The sequence below is a fragment of the Ursus americanus genome, chromosome 23 (assembly GCF_024610735.1).
Source record: "Ursus americanus isolate L20-20 chromosome 23, mUrsAme1.1.p, whole genome shotgun sequence".
Lineage (NCBI taxonomy): Eukaryota > Metazoa > Chordata > Mammalia > Carnivora > Ursidae > Ursus > Ursus americanus.
In genome coordinates this window covers 19,048,646-19,067,026 of record NC_142149.1, presented here as the reverse complement: position 1 = coordinate 19,067,026, position 18,381 = coordinate 19,048,646, and the positions used below count along the sequence as shown (strand labels likewise).

General features: G+C 47.6%; 2 protein-coding genes across 6 annotated transcripts; one reads left to right on the top strand and one right to left on the bottom strand.

The window, feature by feature from the left end:
* The first annotated feature begins 224 nt into the window (after nt 1-224).
* Nucleotides 225-8,273, top strand: CNTD1 (cyclin N-terminal domain containing 1). Its single transcript, XM_045781639.2, has 7 exons — nt 225-424; nt 3,578-3,653; nt 3,917-4,085; nt 5,068-5,230; nt 5,696-5,840; nt 6,477-6,573; nt 7,129-8,273. Exons 1-7 carry the CDS (start codon nt 256-258, stop codon nt 7,297-7,299), a joined length of 990 nt encoding a protein of 329 aa, XP_045637595.1. The 5' UTR covers nt 225-255; the 3' UTR covers nt 7,300-8,273.
* Nucleotides 7,929-18,381, bottom strand: BECN1 (beclin 1). 5 transcript variants are annotated; one of them, XM_045781629.2, is made up of 13 exons: nt 18,278-18,381; nt 17,838-17,966; nt 16,163-16,230; nt 14,815-14,873; nt 14,298-14,366; nt 14,059-14,149; nt 13,834-13,970; nt 13,480-13,674; nt 12,449-12,595; nt 10,639-10,788; nt 10,065-10,125; nt 9,475-9,617; nt 7,929-8,738 (listed from the first exon to the last, which is right to left on the bottom strand). In XM_045781629.2, the coding sequence occupies exons 2-13, from the start codon at nt 17,962-17,964 to the stop codon at nt 8,570-8,572; spliced, it is 1,416 nt and encodes a 471-aa protein (XP_045637585.2). In that variant the 5' UTR covers nt 17,965-17,966; nt 18,278-18,381; the 3' UTR covers nt 7,929-8,569. The 5 variants fall into 5 exon arrangements, with proteins under 5 accessions (XP_045637585.2, XP_045637586.1, XP_087710479.1 ...); XM_045781630.2 differs by having other exon boundaries at nt 18,241-18,375; XM_087854353.1 differs by lacking the exon at nt 9,475-9,617 and having other exon boundaries at nt 18,241-18,375.

Below are 18,381 nucleotides of genomic sequence, written 5' to 3'. Positions count from 1 at the left end.
GGCGGGCGGGGGGAGGAGTCGGCAAGCGGCGGAGCTTTCTGATTGGCTGAGGGGTCTGCGGCCGTTGGGGCGGGAAAAGGCTGTGGAAGGCTCGAGGCCGCGGTGGGAATTGGGTTTTCCTCAGACTTGAGGCGAAGACAAGCGCACAGAAGGGGACGAGGAAGCCAGAGTGTGGCAGAAGACTCCAGAGGGAAGCTAAGGGGGTCGGTTTATGGGTCCAGGGAGCCGTCCAGGGATACCCAAAGGCTTCTGAAAATGGACGGACCTGTGAGGTCAAGATTGGCCTCCCTCAGTGACTTTCAGTTCGGAGCTGTCGCCACAGAGACGATCGAAGACGCTCTGCTCCACCTGGCGCAGCAGAATGAGCAGGCCGTGCAGGAGGCTGCCGGCCGGATGGGCAGCTTCAGGGAGACCCGGATCGTGGGTGTGGACGCAGGGCTGGGCAACGGGTTTCAAGGGAGACTGGGGCACCCGTCTTTGAGACTCAGTGGGAGTCTCTCATGGGAGACCCAGTTTACCTTATTCATTCAAATAAGTGTTGTTAGTAACTGCTAGATGCCAGGTGCAGGGGATGTGGTGGTGAACGAGATCCACCAGCACCCTACCCTTGATTTCAACCCGTACCGAGGGCTTATCCGCACCACTTGGGAGAGCAGGACAGAACGGAGACCCCGTCCCTGCTTTGGAGGCTGTAGAACAAATCCGTAAACGACTAGGTACCAGGACGGCTAGATAAGTGACATACCAGATCGCAGAAGCTTTTATGCGGATTGAAAGGAGTGATAGGGTGAGGCGAGGGTAGGAAGAAGTAAGGCAGACCTCGAAGAAGGATGACATTTTGGCTGGTGAAGGTGGAGGAGGGGGACAGCGTTTCTACCAAAAGGGAAGGATAACAGGAGTAAACCCACCGAAATAGAGAAGCTTGGGGTGAGTGTGGGTGGAGCGCTTAAGTCCACGTTGTCCAGAGCATGTGGAAGAATAGCTGAAATTAAAACTAGAAAAGTAGTTTGGAGACATTCTGTGTGGAATGCCAAGGGGAGGAGTTTATACGTAGCTTAGTAGGGAAACAAGAAGGCATTGAAGGTTTTCAAATAGGGGAGTGATGTGACTTTAGCCTTTGCCCTAGAAAAGGTTATGTTGGCTGTGATGTAAAGAATGGTTTGGAGTAGAGAGAGGGACAGGAGGGAGGTAGACCAGTGGAGTCTGTGTCAGTAATTTAGGCAATAGGACAGAGGGAATGACAAGGGAGGATGGATTAAAAACATTTCAGAGATGAAATCTGGGACTCTGCAATGGATGAATTTAAGAGGTGAAGAAGGCAAAGGTGACCATGCCAAAGGGTTGAGGCTAGAAGAATGGGAGTATAGTGGTACCATTACGAGAAACGCACACATCCATTAAAAAATAAAACAGGAGGAAGCGTGACCTTTGGGAAAGTAACAGCTTTGGTTTGGATCTACTGAGTCTCAAGTGTTTGTAGAACATCTAAAGGAGGGTTTCTAGTGAGCTGTTTAAAAAATAAGTCAGGGGGCGCCTGGGTGGCACAGCGGTTAAGCGTCTGTCTTCGGCTCAGGGCGTGATCCCGGCGTTCTGGGATCGAGCCCCACATCAGGCTCTTCTGCTTTGAGCCTGCTTCTTCCTCTCCCACTCCCCCTGCTTGTGTTCCCTCTCTCGCTGGCTGTCTCTCTCTCTGTTGAATAAATAAATAAAATCTTAAAAAAAATAAGTCAGAAGAGAGGTCAGAACTAGACATAAAGGTTTAGGAGTTATCTTCATAACGATACTGTTGAAAACTGGTAGAGAATGCATCTGAGAGCGAGAAAAGAGAAGCAGGTCAAGACAGTTCCTCGGGAGACATTTTGTGTTCAGGCAATTGGAGTAGGAAGAAGAGTCATGAAGGGAACTAAAAATATGGTTGGAAAGGAAGGAAAAAAACCAAGACACCTTTGGAAGCCAAAAGTTTCCAGAAGGATGATGGTCAGCAATTTCATATGCCTCAGGGATATGAACGACGGAATAAAGGTTGCAAAAGGGTGATGCTATTTAATAATTTGGACATATTTGCTGGCCTTTGAGATCATTGTTTTAGCAAGTTAGGAAAAGTTGCCAAACTGCAGAACGTTAGGGAATTCACGAGGAAGTGGAAGCTGCAGGTTTAAGCCAGGCTTTCAAGAAAGTTAACAGTGATGGAAACTAGGGAGATGAAGAGCGCTAGATTAAGAGGGTAGAAGGCGCGGAACTTTCAGTTAATAAATGTGTTTGTGAGTGCAGGAGGGAGATCCAGTAGAGGGGGGAGGCCTAACCATCACCCATTGCACCTAACCCTAGCTTAGTTTTCTTGGCAAATTGAACTGGAAAATAGAAACAATCACCCAGATATTTCAGGCCCAAACCAAAACCAAACCAAACAACTATGTACTCACACACAAACAAAACAGAAACAAAGCCTAAACTCCAGCAAATAAAGGGACTAATAACACACAATTATATGTTCTAGGGTATTTCGTTTATTTGCTTAAACTAATTATCTTCTGCTAATTTTCTGTTGGGCACTGAGAGCCGGGCTTTAGCTTCTGCAACAGTAAGGTTTAGTACATATGTGTAATGTGTATCAAATAGACTGTTCAACTTTGTGCTAGCACGACTTCTACATGCCTAAGAAAGTCAGATTTTCTCTGAAGACACATGGCCATTTGACTATGCGGAATTCTTTACTGATCAGTACTAAAAGTCTCAAGTTCTACAGGAGCTTCCTTTGTTGAGAACTAACATTTACCCTTGTTTCCACCCTCTAATGATATTGCAAACTAAACAGAATTCTATCTGGGGCTGTTCTTTCAAAGAGAAACAGAGGCAGCCTAAGATCTTGCCAAGGTACCTTGCCCTTCCCACCTCCCCAGTGACTTTGCTCCCACACCCCAAAATGGGCTATGTTCCCTGATCTAGGGGACATTTCTTCAAAACAAGCCACTCCACAGTAACAAACTTGCTGCTGGGGAGAGGCTCAGCCACTGCAGATTTACCCAACAAACTGGTGGTGGGGAGATGGTGTCCAGCTGTAAGGTGAATCGTGTTTGTAAAGCAATGGGAGTTCTCCAGAGGGTGGTTACTAAACAAACAGGGTTATAAAGAATATCAAAGCTCCAGGAGGGACTTTGCTGTTCCTGTCAACATTCCACTGAAAACAGAATATAGGGGTTAGGGTTTTTATCTGTCCAAGAATCTCCCTTGAAGCTGGAGGTTCCCAGCATGGTGTAGAGGCCAGCTCGACCAGCTGGTATGTTTGTGTGTAGCTGGCCAAGCCTTTTATCAGCTGAGACCCACAGGAAGGCTCAAGGGTCACTAAGGGGGCTTGGTAAGCCCTTGTCTTTGGTGCCCAGTCAGCCTCCTTTTCATGCCTCTGACCTGCCTATTGGCAGGAAAGGGAACTTAGCTCAGCTTGGGTTATTTCAGTCTCCTTTCTCACCCCCTGACCCTCTTCCCTTGACCCCATCATGGCTTTTACACAACGCCAAGAGTTCACAGAGTGGTTTTGGTTGTACCTTGTGAATTAGTCTCTTCTTTCTTGTTTTGGCAGAGTTTGTTTTTCTCCTGTCTGAACAATGGTGTCTGGAGAAATCCGTGAGCTACCAGGCTGTAGAAATCCTAGAAAGGTAAAGCCCTGTGCATAGGTCTTTGTGAGTGGTACCTCTCAGAAGGACTAATATACCCTTAAACATCTTTAAAAAGGAAAAGAAAAAAAGTACTGTCGCCCTTTAGCACGAGACCTGGTTTGGCACCCTCTATTACTTACAAGTGTCCATGTCTCAGCTACGGACTGAGATTGGAGAGGAGGAAATCCGCATAGTTTGCTGCACAAACTCCTTTTAGTTTGTGAGAATGTGGATTGTTTACTCTCCCCTTCCCTTCCTTCTAGGTTTATGGTTAAGCAGGCAGAGAATATGTACAGGCAAGCCACGACCCAGCTGAGAGAGAAGAAGGAGCCTCAGAATTGGAAGGCTCTGAAAGAGCAGCTTTTCAGCAAGTTTATCCTGCGCCTAGTGTCCTGTGTTCAACTGGCCAGCAAGCTTTCCTTCCACTACAAAGTAAGGAGCTGGGGTCCTCCTGCGCACCTGTTAGCAGAAACCAGCTCGTCCACAGAGGACTGAGAAACCTCCCAAGTTAGGTGTTACTACTCCTGTGGAAACTCCAGGCTGCAATTATGCTTCCTAAATAAGCACACCACACCACACACACACACACACACACACACACACACACACACACAGAGAGAGAGAGAGAGAGAGAGAGAGAGAGAGAGGCAGTTCTTAAATAGCCTGAAGTTCTGTTCCCAAGGTGTAATTGCTGGACAGATGCCATCATTTATACAGGTCACCTTTCCTCCCCTTGGACCCAAGGACAGTTTATATAAGGTGCCTGAATTGCCAACAGGCCTATCAGTATTAGACAAACTGTTACATTTATAGAGGATAAAATGTTTCCATACCCCTACCCAATGCCTGTATGGTAAAATGTTCCCTTATTCCCGCAGCAAATATTCACTGTCTTCTATGGCCAGAGGCTGCACTAGGTGCCATGGGTACAACAAGTAAAAATATTGCCTGCGCTGTCAAGGAATTTATTATCCAATGGGAGAAGACACGCAGGCAAACAATGTGGGAGGGTGCTCTGATTCGTGTAAACACAGACAGCTGTGCGTGTACCTCCGCGGCCTGGGAAAGTCAAGCAAGTGTATTTTCTTGAAGCGGGTAGGTAGGCGTGGGGAGGAGACGGGTGGATGCTAAGAAAGAGGCAGAGGAGTTCAGGAGAGCGGGGAGAGCGGAGGAGGAAAGGGAGCTCCAGACACAGGAAACAGCACGTGTACTGGCTTGGAGAGCTGGACAGGCTCGGGACCTGCAAGTGATCCTATGTGACAAGCGTGGGGCGTGAGGGGCAATTGCCAAGAGAGAAGATGTGATGAAGGCATGGGCTGGATTGTGAGCAGCTTTGTGTGCTATGCCAAGATGTGTGACCTTTAGTCTGACACCCTTCTCTCTCTCTCGCACTGTTTTGTTTTTCTTCGCTCAGATTATCAGCAACGTTACAGTCCTGAATTTCCTCCAGTCTCTAGGGTATGCACACACTAAAGAAGAACTGCTGGAGTCAGAGCTTGATGTTTTGAAGTCCCTGAACTTCCAAATCAATCTGCCTACTCCCCTGGCATATGTGGAGATGCTTCTGGAGGTTTTAGGTACTCTATTCAGTGTGTCAGGGCATGTGGGTTGGAATCTTCCATAGAAGGCATAAGAATGTGCCCAGGGGTCTGGAAGCAGTGGGCAGAACCCGCCAATGAGAAACAGCAGGAGGCCTGGGATGACCGAGTCATGTGCTCCCACTGGTGCCTGTCAGGGAAGGAAACTCCGGTCTCAGCACCTGGCTGCTATTTGGACTCGCTAGGCACTCTCTTACTGCAGGATCAAAGAGGTGATTTTCTAGAGAGGCATGAGATAAGAGGGGAACAAATATACTCTAATTGTATATACACAGCAGATGGAGATTTCTTAATCTCTCCCTTTATCCTTTGAAATTGACCTCCAACTAAAGAGGTTTCCTACAGTAGAACACACTAGCTCAAGAGCTTTATGTCACATGTAACGGTGATTATGATCAGAGAGGACCCACTTACCGCTCTTTGCCATGCCCATACTCCATCTAGGATACAATGGCTGTTTGGTCCCGGCCACACGGTTGCACACAACCTGCCTGACCCTGCTCGACCTTGTCTATCTCCTGCACGAACCCATATATGAGAGCCTGCTGAGGGCATCAATTGAAAATTCCGTACCCAGTCAGCTGCAAGGGTAAGGCAACTCCTTTAGGGTAGGCCTCTTCCAGGAACAGTGAATTAGGAGCATACCTCGAGAACATACCACGGGGATGGAATTTACCCAATAAGGCATCCAGTCCGCAGTTAACCTGTGCAGGTTACCCGGTTTTAATGAACTCCCAATATGTTGCTTGGATGCAGATGACTGAGCCCAATAGGCAAAAACCCTAAAGGGTTTTGCTTTTAAATTTAAATGACTGTGGGTGACTAACATACTTTCTTTCATAGTTCTTCCTTTACTGCTGCTTCGATTGGAGATTACTGGACTGCCTTCTAGTCGCTTAGGAAAAAAAGCCAGTCACAGGGTTGCAACTTGGACAAAAGTGTTTGATTACTGTAAAGTCAGACTGGTAAAAAGGCTCCCAGTTACATTTGTTAGGGAGACAGACGGGACAACAGAGGCCGATAAACCAGTCAGGACGTTCAGGTTTTAATCCCAGGTGGGTTAGGGGAGGGGGGCCAATTAGCCATTACTTGGCCATTTCCTTCCATATTTAAAAAAGTCCAAGATGATCAACATAAACAACTCACAGTTGAAGTCCCATGCCCTAGTATTTGGAAGATCAAGTTCCATTCAAGCTCCAAAATTAATATGGTTTTAATCACTCAGGGAAAAGTTTGTTTCAGTGAAGGAAGACTTCATGCTGTTGGCAGTAGGAACCATTGCGGCGAGTGCTTTCATCCAAAACCACGAGTGTTGGAACCAGGTGCGCACCACTGAGCGGGACTGGCACGGTCAGAATTCACTTAATAGAAAGCAGTCTCCCAGCAGTTAGAGGAACAGAGAAGACAACTTATAAAAGAGAAGTCGAAACCCAGCATGAGGATGCGTGATTTGTGGGAGGAAACACCAGGATATGTCTGGAAAGTGCTCTCCAGTTTTCCCCTTATGGAACTGGAAATGGAGGACCACGTTCGGCTTCTTCCTTTCCCTTTCTGATGATAACCCACTCTTATGTTCAGGTCCAATAAGTACATCCTCCCCAATAGAAGACAATAGGCCCAAATGCCCTCTTCGTATGTCAGACCTTATCTCCAGCAGAATGAAATGTCTAGCAGAAACTTTCCAGGCTAACACTAGCAGGGTAAAGGGAACCTAATGTCATCTGGCCCTTGGCAAACACTGGGATCTGGATTTAATCTTCTCTGTAAACGCAGAGAAAAAATTTACATCTGGCTTGAGAGAACAGCCCGATGTGTCTGTCTGTGCACTAAAACATGTTGGGATGATTTAGTAATACGAAATCTGTCTGTTTCTGAAGGTTGTGGGGCATTTGCGGAGCATCACTGGCATCGCCTTGGAAAGCATCGCTGAGTTCTCTTACGCAATCCTGACTCACAGCGTGGGAGCCAACACTCCGGGGCGACAGCAGCCTGCTCTTCCCCCCCTGGAGGCCAGAGCTCTGAGGGCCGCTCCCTCCTCCAACACTTGAGGCGCGCTCAACCCACCACAACCCACCACGTACAAACAGCCTCCGTCCCCGCGCGCCCCTCCTTTCGTTTACTCTCAGACTCAGGGTACACAAGTTCCAAGTATCTTTTGAACTATGTTTTGTATTCCAACTCCATGCTCCTTTTTCTGCATCAAAGAAAGAGTGAAAGCTGACGAGCATGTCCTTTTTGCCGTATCAGACTGAAAATGTCAAGGAGCTGGGAGGAGACAGAACATTAGTGAAGTTGGTTCGTTTTTGTTTAACAAGATATTTATAGCTTTTCCTTAACTGTTCATTTCATTGAGAGAGAACACCAGACATGGAAATTAGTATTAGCCAGGGGCTTGAAAACCGGGACTGTTTGGGTGACCTTGACTGAGCATCAAGGAGGCAGCCTTTATTTCCCCTTAGAGTTAGCGTAACATCTCTGTTCTGTCATTGAGATGTATACAAATGGGGCTTCCTCTACAGCTGTTTCCACTAGTGTTAGTTTTTTAAAACTAACACTAATCCATCTCTAAACATGTTTCGACAGAATTTCCACATCCCTGCACTTGAACTCAACACTCCCAGAATACAAAGTACTCTATCTTAGTCAACAAAAAACCCAACAGTGCACCTCTGGGCAGTTATCAGACTGCAGTGAATCTTTTATTACAAATAATTAAATCTCTCCATAATGTCTCAGACAATATCAAACACCATTTCATATTTCTAACAGAGAACAGAGCAGGCAGTCAGCACTGGAACCAAGTGAGGACAAGTGTTAAATTTCAAGCTTCTGATCACACCCCCTGGTGACCAAAGCTTATGTGTCACTTTCTCACGTGACCGACTGTACGTCTCACACATCTTGTCACAGTGGAGACAGAAGTTTCTAGTTCATCTTGTAAGTGCAGGCAGTTGAGAGAGATAAAACCCAGTGAAAACACATCTATCTCAATTCAACTCAGTTAACAACAACAACAACAAAAGTAAATTTAAATTAGTTGTTTTGAGGGGAAAGAGGGCAAGGAAGGTATGGGGTTAGTTAAGAGTCAAAACTATGACAAACGCTGGTAGCTATACACGGCATGTTGTAGCTCTGGAAACTACCTGTCACGTGATATTCTAAAATAAAGTGGCTTCTGTGGATTTTTTTTCTTTTTTGGTATTGTAAACATGTGCTGTTTAATAGTACCCGAATTTAATTTAAAACATTTTTTTCTCTTTGCAAACAAAACAAAATTTAAAGCCTTTAAGGCAAACATCTCCCTAAGGAAAAAAAAAGTCATTTGTTATAAAACTGTGAGGACACCCAAGCAAGCCCCCACTTAAGATTCGTCAGCATGAACTTGAGAGCTTTTGTCCACTGTTCCTCAGAGTTAAACTGGGTTTTGATGGAATAGGAGCCGCCACTGCCTCCTGTGTCTTCAATCTTGCCTTTCTCCACATCCATCCTGCAGATGGACAGAGCAGAGCTCATTAGTAACTGAGACCCGAGTTAAGTCAGTTCGGGCAAATGGGCAGGGACTTGATCATGGGACCATTCACGTCATTTTATCTATTAAAGAACTCTTGGCCAGGAATGCTAGTGTATTTTGGATTTGCTTGAAAGCCAAACATCAAGAAGGCTGTCACAAGAGCCTCATTGTCATTGCAGAGTACAGGGACAGGTCACACACCCAAACAAATGAGAAGCCGGGAGCAGAGGGCATGTGGGGGTTACAGTACTCCTGACCGTTTTCCTAGGCATCCCTGAACTTATAGGGAGAGAAGGGAGGCAGAAGAAAAGAAATGCTTTGTTTTGGGGTGACAGAAGCAGCTCGGTGTTACTCTCTTGAACTAAGGTCTCTATCACTGGGCTCCTACAAAATTTGACCAAAGGAAGCATTCCTGTATATTTCCAAGGGCTGAAGGGGAAAAACTTCCTGAAATTAGAGAGCTGGTTTGAGCTCTGTGCTACAAAAATCCCCCCAAAGCACCAAAGATAATATTCTTTCTCCTCAGGGACCAGGCGGTCACATTCGGTCCTGCTTGGAATGCTGAATCCGTCTCTTCCCATCAGTGTTATGGGATTTTGCAGCATTGCCTGCTTTCCCACCATTTACACTGTTTGCTTCCATTCTTACTGTCCCTTCAATTCTGCTCAGTTTGGTCCCACTCCAGGTGCGTTCAGCATTAAGGAATACTGACCTGTAAGGAAGACAAAAGCGTGTCTCGCCTTTCTCAACCTCTTCTTTGAACTGCTGCACACAGTCCAGGAACGCCACCATGGCATGGTCAAACTTGTTGTCCCAGAAAAACCGCAACCCCCCAGAACAATATAATGGCAGCTCCTGCCCAAGAAGAGAGAGAACCAGCTGAGGGGGCGGCGCCGAGACAGGCTACCAGAGATCGCGGCCAAGCCCAGCAACCTCTCAAGTCATGTTCTGTCTGTATTCCACTGGGAACAGTCCACTTGGGCCAATCCGATGCACCCGGAACTGCTTCGCCATCACCGGAAATGTATTAAACCCCTATCTCACAGTGATTCCTTTCGACCCCAGCACACACCTCCTCCTCCTTTGTGCCCTCAGCCCTTTTCAACAGACTGTAAAAACCTCCTTGGTGTCTCCAGGCCCCGAAGAGCTACTCCCGAACTAGACAAGACACTGAACAAGACATGGGGTCATGAGACCCCTCTAAGAAAGAAAGAAAGAAAAATGCTATTATCAAAAGTAACCCATTCCATCAGGAGGTACAAGGATCCTGCATTCCACTGAAAATGGGGCTTCCCAGAATACCTTCGATTTGTCTGTCAGAGACTCCAGATACGAATGGTTGCCGTAGGGAACAAGTCGATACCTAAAATGAAGACGCACACGGAGATGGACAGAGGATTCCTTCTAAAGTGATTACTGGAATGTTATAACCCGGTGGTTTTCAGCCTTCATCCTACCCAAGGACTACTTTTATTTTTCCCACCCCTCTCTCTCACCTCCCCATAGACTCCATGTTTAAAAGACGTTGTTTACCAAACAAACTACAGTTACTATATAATTGTCTGGGGGTCTTTCATTGGTACGTGTAGGTTTTGTTTAGGCTGAAAAAAACAAAAGCTGAAAACAGCTTGAGGAACCACCAAGGGTCTGCACACGATGGGCTGGGGACCACAGCTCTGGTCGTGCAGTTCAAGGACCGCTGGATGAGTGGAAAGAGCCCTGTCGTAAGGGGGGAAATTGGAAGCGGAATCTCCACAGACAGAAAACTCTGTGTGTTGGGAGCAAGGGCTCCGGCCACAGCAGAGGAGTGAGGGGCTGGAGATACAGATTATATCCGGGACGCGCCACACCCCAAGAAAGGAGGGGCAATTCTTACCTCTGGAATTTCAGGCCCATCTTATTGGCCAGGGCATGCAGCAGCAACACCGTCTGGCCCCAAGCAGCATTGATCTCATTCCATTCCACGGGAACACTGGGCAGGCGACCCAGTCGGAAGTTATTGATCGTGCCGAACTGTCCGCTGTGCCTGGAGGAAGGCAGGAGGGTGGGGGGAAGTACAGGGACCCCTGAACACTCAGCAACTTGAGACTTCGGGCTCACAACCAAACCCTCGCATGAATGTCTCTCCTCATCTCCACACTCACATACCCAAGCTCTACTTGGCACTTTATTTATTTATTTAAGAAGCTCTATGCCCAACGTGGGGCTCAGACTCACGCCCCCAGGATCAAGAGTTGGACGCTTTACCGACTGAGCAAGCCAGGCGCCCCTCTACTTGGCACTTTATTTATTTATTTATTTATTATTTATTTAATTTATTTATTATTTATTTATTTATTTATTTATTTATTTATTTATTTATTTATTAAAGATTTTATTTATTTATTCGACAGAGATAGAGACAGCCAGTGAGAGAGGGAACACAAGCAGGGGGAGTGGGAGAGGAAGAAGCAGGCTCATAGCGGAAGAGCCCGATGTGGGGCTCGATCCCATAATGCCAGGATCACGCCCTGAGCCGAAGGAAGGCACTTAACCGCTGTGCCACCCAGGCGCCCCTACTTGGCACTCTAAATACATGTCCAAACGTGAGTCGTCATCTTTCCCCCTGTGCTCAGATGCCAAAGCAGAAACGGGGAACATCATTCTTGAATGCTCTCTCTCTGCTCCCTCCCCTCAAAAACCACCAAGCTCTCTTGATTGGACTTCCTAAGTATCTCTTCAATCTATCCACTTTTTTCCAAACTCAATGCCGCTGCTCTATCTTCGTCCGCTTAGAGTCCTACTGACAAGTCTCCTTACCACTGGCACTGCCCTCCTCCCCCCAACACTTCCCACGCCGCAGGTGAGGCCATCATTCACAAATGCAAATGCAAGTATGTCACCTCTCTGCATAAAATGCTTCAGTGGTTTCCACTGCCCTTTGGACGAAGCCCAAATCCCTTCATGAGGCCTACGAGCTCCCTGGGGAACTGGTCACTCTCCAGTTTCATATCCTGTCATTCTCCCCTTTACACTCAATCTCCAGTCACAATCAGCTCCTTTCAGTTCTCTGGACTCACCACTCCCACGTTCCTCTGTTTCTCTGCACATGACGTTCTCTGCCAGGAACAACCCCCCTCTGCAGACTTCCACTTCACGTCTCAGCTGAAACATCCACCTCCCCTGGGGCGGACTTTCCACGTGGCCTTCCCAAATTGAGCCAAGGGCCTTTATGTGGCCCCAGGGCCCCCCACCCCGGGGGGTTCACAGTTATCATGCTGCATCGCAACTGGCTACCACAATATAAGCAACTAGAAGGCAGAATGCATGTTGTCTGCTGCTGCCCTTCTGGTGCTGAACACGGTGCCTACCACGTGTGAGATGCGCAACAAATACTAGTTAAACGGACAGAATGTCGAATAAGTACGTCCATGATCCTAGGGGTAGCACCCAGGCAGATGACAAGGTTTTCATGGGACTGGAGGGCTCACATCTTTTCCTTTCCTTGGGGGAGTGGATGTCACCAAGCTCTAGAACTACAACCCCCGGAGGTGCCTATCCCATCACAGGGAATGAAAGCTACCTGGATGGGGAGACCACGTACAGTCCTACTTCGTGGGAGGCGGGCACCCCGGCCTAGTGGATGGCAGCTAAGGTGTACGTGTGCAGTGCTCCCCAGGCCCTCCTCCCCCTCCAGCCCGCATTACCAGATGTGGAAGGTCGCATTAAAGACGTTAGTTTTCTTCAGCTTGTCCAGCTGCATCTGGGCATAACGCATCTGGTTTTCCACACTCTTCAGCTCGTCGTCCAGCTCCAGCTGTTGTCGCTTAAATTCACTGTATTCCTTCTGATACCTGTGAGCAGCAAGGTGGCCACTGAAAGCTGTCGGTCTGGGGCTGAAACTTCTCTCTCACCGCCCCTCATAACAATTTAGTCTGGTGGTTACGGTGAGACCTAGTTACAGCACCCTTTCCATTCGGCACAGATCCCGTTCAAAGGAACATACAGGCCCTAGTTGCTCTGCCTGCGAGGGACAGAAAGGTCTCAAATTCCAGCTGCCCACATGCAAAAGGTAGAGGAAAACAGGACTCTCCTAAACCAGGGCCAAGCGCCTCTCCTATTTTGATCTTTTACAGAAGTGAGGTGAGGGGGTTAAGAGTGGCTTCTTCCGTGAACTGACCGTAACTGAACGTCCAGAACTTCATTTCTATGCACGTAACGGTCCTTTACAGTTAGCATATACCATTTCCAAGGGAACTTGTTCACTACTTTAAAAAATTAACTTTTTTCTCTGTCATCACTTCCCCAACTTCAGTTATTGTGGACACTGGGTCTCCTCCCCTAGGCAGAGAGTTCCCTCAGGTCAAGATCACCAGTGAAATTTTTGGGCTGGGAAAGAACGAATGTAGGCCAACATGCTCGTCTTTCCAGAGGAGGATGCCAGCTTGGGTGGCTGACTTCAGTTCCCTACACGGCAGAAATGCAACCAGAACCCTCGTTTCTCTGCTATTTAACCGACACGCTTTTTTCACTTAATCAGGATGACCCCTCATACAGAACCCTCCCAAGAGACCTTGAGAAACAGGGCCTGGAAACAGTACGTGAGATCTGGAGCCGACAAGCTGCCAAACGACAGGCGTCTGCAGCTTACAAACTACTCAGACACATTCAGTTAGAAGCCACTTCTTCTCCTGGGGCCTCGAGGCCAGGAAGACAGAAGAACAGGGTGACTACTCACTGAGCTTCCTCCTGATCGAGTCTCTCAGCCTCAGCCTGGACCTTCTCGAGATTTTCCGCCACGATCTTACGGTTCTTTTCCACATCTTCCAGCTCCTGGATCAGCCTCCCCTCCTCCAACGCCAGCTCCTTCAGCTCCAGCTGCAGCTGCTCGCTGTCGTCCTCGCTCATCTGCTCTAAGATCTCCAAACAGCGTCTGCCAAGGACACAGGCAGAATATACTCACCGCAGGGAACCTGCGACGCTGTCTCCCTGAGCGGCGCCCAGCCCCCGGGCAAGAGCCGAGCAGTCCCAGAGCAGAGACCGCTCTCAGCTCCAGGTCTCGGTTTCGGGCACTGGCTCCGGAGGCACTCACTTGTAGTTCTGACACTCATTTTCAGTGACGTTGAGCTGAGTGTCCAGCTGGTCTAAGAGGGTATCTGTGCATTCCTCACACAGTGGGTGATCCACATCTGTCTGGCCTGACATGATGTCAAAAAGGTCCCCAGTGACCTGCAAGTGTGGGGTGTGGCAGAGTCAGGGTAGGGCCTGCCCCATGCGACCTGGCCGGCCACCTGCTCTAGCAGCCAGGCCCACTTGCCTTCAGTCTCCGGCTGAGGTTCTCCATGGTGCCGCCATCAGATGCCTCCCCGATCAGAGTGAAGCTGTTGGCACTTTCTGTAGACATCATCCTGCAGACAGCCCCCCGCCCACGGGCCACATGAGGGAGCAGAGAGGCCTCCTCCACCTACTGCAGTGTCGGTGGCAGAGACTCTCAAGCACCGGCTGGGGCCTCAAGGCGCATACCCACTCCTAGCCCGACTGACCTCCCAAGGGTACCTCTCTCCCAAGGGAAGGCCATGCTGGTCTTCCACAGGGGCACTCAGCACGAAGGTTGGCCTGGATGGACTAAGGAGGGAGAGGGGGCATCAAAAACTGACGTGTGTGTGAGTCCACAGTAGGAAAGGAAGGAGAATCAGGAAAAGACCATTTTTAAATATCACACCCCTCGCCAGCAGCCTTCACATGCATCAACAACCAAGCACCTGGACGTCTAACAACATTGGCTATTTTAAAGCTTTTCAAGAGCCCATCTCTTTTATTAGTCATTCATTCCCTCAGACCTTTCTCAATTCTTCATCACGACAGCCACTGTCCCTTCCCACTGTGTGAATGGCTACAGGGAAAACCAGTACTGGAAGGTGATGGGCCAGGTATAAGAGAATATATCTTTTCTGGAAAAGCCGAAAGGCTAGATGATTTATCTCCATCACCTGGCTCCAGGTCTCAATTCTGGGTTCCATTAAAATTCTACTGGCCTTTGGCAAGGAACAGGGGGCTGGGGAGTGGTAGGCACCTGGCTGGGGGGATGAATCTGCGAGAGACACCATCCTGGCGAGTTTCGAGAAATGGCTCCTGGGAAGGAAATAAGAGGGCATTAGAATTCCGGCAGCGTAGAGGCAGAGTCCCGAACAGCCTCAGCACTACCTGCCTTTACCCTTGACTGATCACTGCAGGATGTGATAAACCACAGAGACTTAAGAAATAGGTATTACCTAGCCAATCCTTGGATATGTGCACGAAGAAAGGACCCCTGGTACAGACAACCCCAAGTCCCGTGTGATTTTTTGAGGGAAACGACATCTCCTAACTATGTTATGCTCTACTGTAGTTAAACTTGTATTTTCTCAACACTTACCAGTTAGGGGTAGGGGAGAGAATGCCCTGAATCACGGCACAAGGAAAAAGCCAGATCAGACTGCAGTGAAGTTTGCCATGGCATACAACAAAATAGATAATTTATATGCTTTTGATACTTTGATATAATTTATATGTGATCAAATTCTTATGACATCTACCTTTGACAAGAAAATTATCACTGACGTTATCACAGTTTAGAAATGACATGTTCGGGGACACCTGGGTGGCTCAGTTGGTTAAGCATGTGCCTTCGGCTCGGGTCATGATCCCAGGGTCCCGGGATCGAGTCCCACAAAGGGCTCCTTACTCAGCAGGGAGCCGGCTTCTCCCTCTGCCCTCCCCCTGCTTGCTCAGTCTCTCTGGCAAATAAATAAAATCTTAAAAAAATAAAAACGACATGTTTGGGGTGCCTGGATGGCTCAGTTGGTTAAGTGTCTGCCTTCAGCTCAAGTCATGATCTCAGGTCTTGGGATCGAGCCCCGCATTGGGCTCCCTGCTCAGCCGGGAGTCTGCTTCTTCCTCTCCCTTCCTCCCCCCGCCCCCAGCCCCTGCTCGTGCGCACACATTCTCTCTCAAATAGCATCTTTCAATAAATAAAAATGGCATGTTCTCTAATACTGACGATCCTTCCTGGCTAGAGTAATCACACTGTAGTCCAAACCAAGCTACTGTGGAAAATGGAGAGGAGTGGATATTAATAATTAGCTAAGACAACAGATGTAAACCAGGTATGCCTTGGGATGACCTGGACACACAGGTCATCTCGTCTCCCACCTATAATGGCTTGTAATTCTGCTTCAAATAAAAAGCCTCTCCCCACATTTTTTAATTATGCCTCATTCAGTCATCGTGTGACCTCAGGTGCACTTCAGGGCCTCCTCAATGATCCACAGTGGCCTGGTCATGTAGAACAGCTCTTATTAACCAGAAATCCCAAAAGTCTGGGGGCTCCTGAAGCACCAAATACCCTGTAGAAACCCAGTTTGCATTCCACTGTTTCATACTTCTCCTGAGTTAGCCTCTTCCTCTTGAGTCTCTCCTGGTTTCACCTGGGCTGTGGCAAGTAATGGCGCTAAGAACAAGGAAAATTAATATTAGAGTTAGGAGGAGTCTTAAAAAAGCCAGAGTGTGTATGAAAGTACGGGAAAACAATAAAAACAATCCTCATCACCAGTCCCACCTCCACCTTTTTCTTCAAGTACCATTTGCACATAGATAAATCTTTTGTCTTCCTTCCCTTACCCCCATTAAATCAGATTAAGGAACTGTTAACTTTTTCCCACTGCAGTATCATGACTGTGTTTTTAAAAAGACACCTTATCTTTCAAAAATACTTACCAAAACATTTACAGTATTTTTGTTTGGGATTTGCTCCAAAATAATTTGGGGTGGGAGGGGAATAGATGGGGATGCAGATGAAACATGTTTTAAATATGCATTGATAATTGTCGAGTCTAGATAATGGGTATGTGAAGGTTCATTATATACTCTGAAGTTTTCCACAACAAAAGTTAACATCCCTTTCCTCCAGAATAACTTGGAAGGAACATGAGCGAACTTTCTGGGAAGATGAAAACTTTCTACACTCCAATGATCTGAGTAACATGAGCTTATCCATTTTGTCAAAAATGCACAGCTAAGATTTGTACATTTAAAGGCATGACATTTTTAATTTATTTTTATTTTATTTTATTTTTATTTATTTTTTTTTTTAGGCATGACATTTTTTAAAAAAGAATAAAAAAACAACATAATTGGGGATGGGAAGTGAGTGAAGATACAGAGAACACAAGAATGGCAGAATGTGGTTTATTGTTGAAGCTGGGTGATGGATATGAGGGAGCTCATTATCCTATTCCCTTGACTATATGATTGAAATTTTCTGCAATTAAAGGTTAAAAATATATTAAAGAGTTAATTCCACTCAAAAAGAGAAATTGGTAGCAACAATAATAGCTAACACTTGAGTACTATTTGCCCAGCATATCCCTAAATACCTATGTTCTTCATCATATTCGATCCTTACAACTACCCTGAGGTCGTTTTACCTTTTACAGATAAAGAAACCAAGAAACTCGGGGTTAGAAAGTAAAGTAACCTGCAAAAAGCCATTCAGCTAGTAAATGACACATGATTTAAATCCAAGGAGGCTGACTCTGGACCCAAACACTTATTTAAACTATCTATTCAGCCTTTTCTTTCTTTTGTCTCTAACTTCATCTCACTCCTTGGGACTTTAAGACTCTGTTTCTCCATCTACCTGCTGTTGGCCACTGGATAAGTCACTTAACCTCTCTGAGCCTCAGTTCCTCATCTGTAAAAGGATGGCTGTACTCCTCCATTGGGGCTGTTGCAGGGCTAAATGATGTAATGCATGTAATGCATTTGCTATATGGCGAGCCCTCAACAAATACTGTTTATTATTATATATACATATTCCTTTACTCTGAAACAGCAGGAGCAGAAAACTAAGGGCCTTTCCTTAAAATAGAAAGCTCTCAGAAGCACACTCCTTCATGTTCCCGTTGAGAAAACAGGGAGCCTGAAAGATGAAGTGACTTTCCTAGGTTCACAGCGAGTCTGTGGCAGATTACAAAGACAGCCACCTTAAGACCTACATCTCCAAAGCTGCCCACTTTCCACGATCTTGACCACCCTCTTTCCAAGGGTCTCCCTGACCTGTGAGCTCCTGGATGGTGACACGATCCAGGATCTTGAAGCTTGTGTCCAGTTTCAGGGGCTGGCTGCAACGCTGACACACGAAGCTCACCTGCATGGTGCTGCTGGAAGTTTTAGACCCCTCCATCCCTGCAGCGGTAGAGACGAGGCGATGTTAGGCTGAATCAGCGCCCTTGGACCCTAGGTCCGGGGCTACCACCTGCCCCGCTGGGATAGTGAAGGGGGGAAATCCTCGCCCACGCCGTTCCCTGTAGGAGCGGTCGGATACCAGGCGGTCCCGTTTCCGGGGCAGCCCTGGCAAAGGCAGTTTACCAGCCCAGAGTCAGCAAGCGGCTTCGACAGGAGCCGTCAGGGTTCCCAGGCTCCCTTCTAAAGCCCCGTTTCAACCCCCGACGCTCGTCACCTCGGGACCCGGAGCCCGCCACCCTGGTCCGGTTTACCGCGGGGGCACCGTGGCGTCGGGTCTGTCCGGGAGCGAGGCCTCCAGGGCTGCCATCGCCCAGTCTTCTGCCACTTCCCGGTCGGTCAGCGGAGGACTTCCGCC

Bases quoted from the DNA above. Each gene is read 5' to 3' on its own strand.
- BECN1 (XM_045781629.2), bottom strand. From the start codon at position 17,964: ATGGAGGGGTCTAAAACTTCCAGCAGCACCATGCAGGTGAGCTTCGTG. The intron at 13,675-13,833 runs GTGAGTGCCTCC...TGTCCTTGGCAG, and splicing joins AATGAGTGTCAGAACTACAA to ACGCTGTTTGGAGATCTTAG. The intron at 12,596-13,479 runs GTGAGTAGTCAC...TGCTGCTCACAG, and splicing joins CTCGATCAGGAGGAAGCTCA to GTATCAGAAGGAATACAGTG.
- CNTD1 (XM_045781639.2), top strand. From the start codon at position 256: ATGGACGGACCTGTGAGGTCAAGATTGGCCTCCCTCAGTGACTTTCAG. The intron at 4,086-5,067 runs GTAAGGAGCTGG...TTCTTCGCTCAG, and splicing joins AGCTTTCCTTCCACTACAAA to ATTATCAGCAACGTTACAGT. The intron at 5,841-6,476 runs GTAAGGCAACTC...TTAATCACTCAG, and splicing joins GTACCCAGTCAGCTGCAAGG to GGAAAAGTTTGTTTCAGTGA.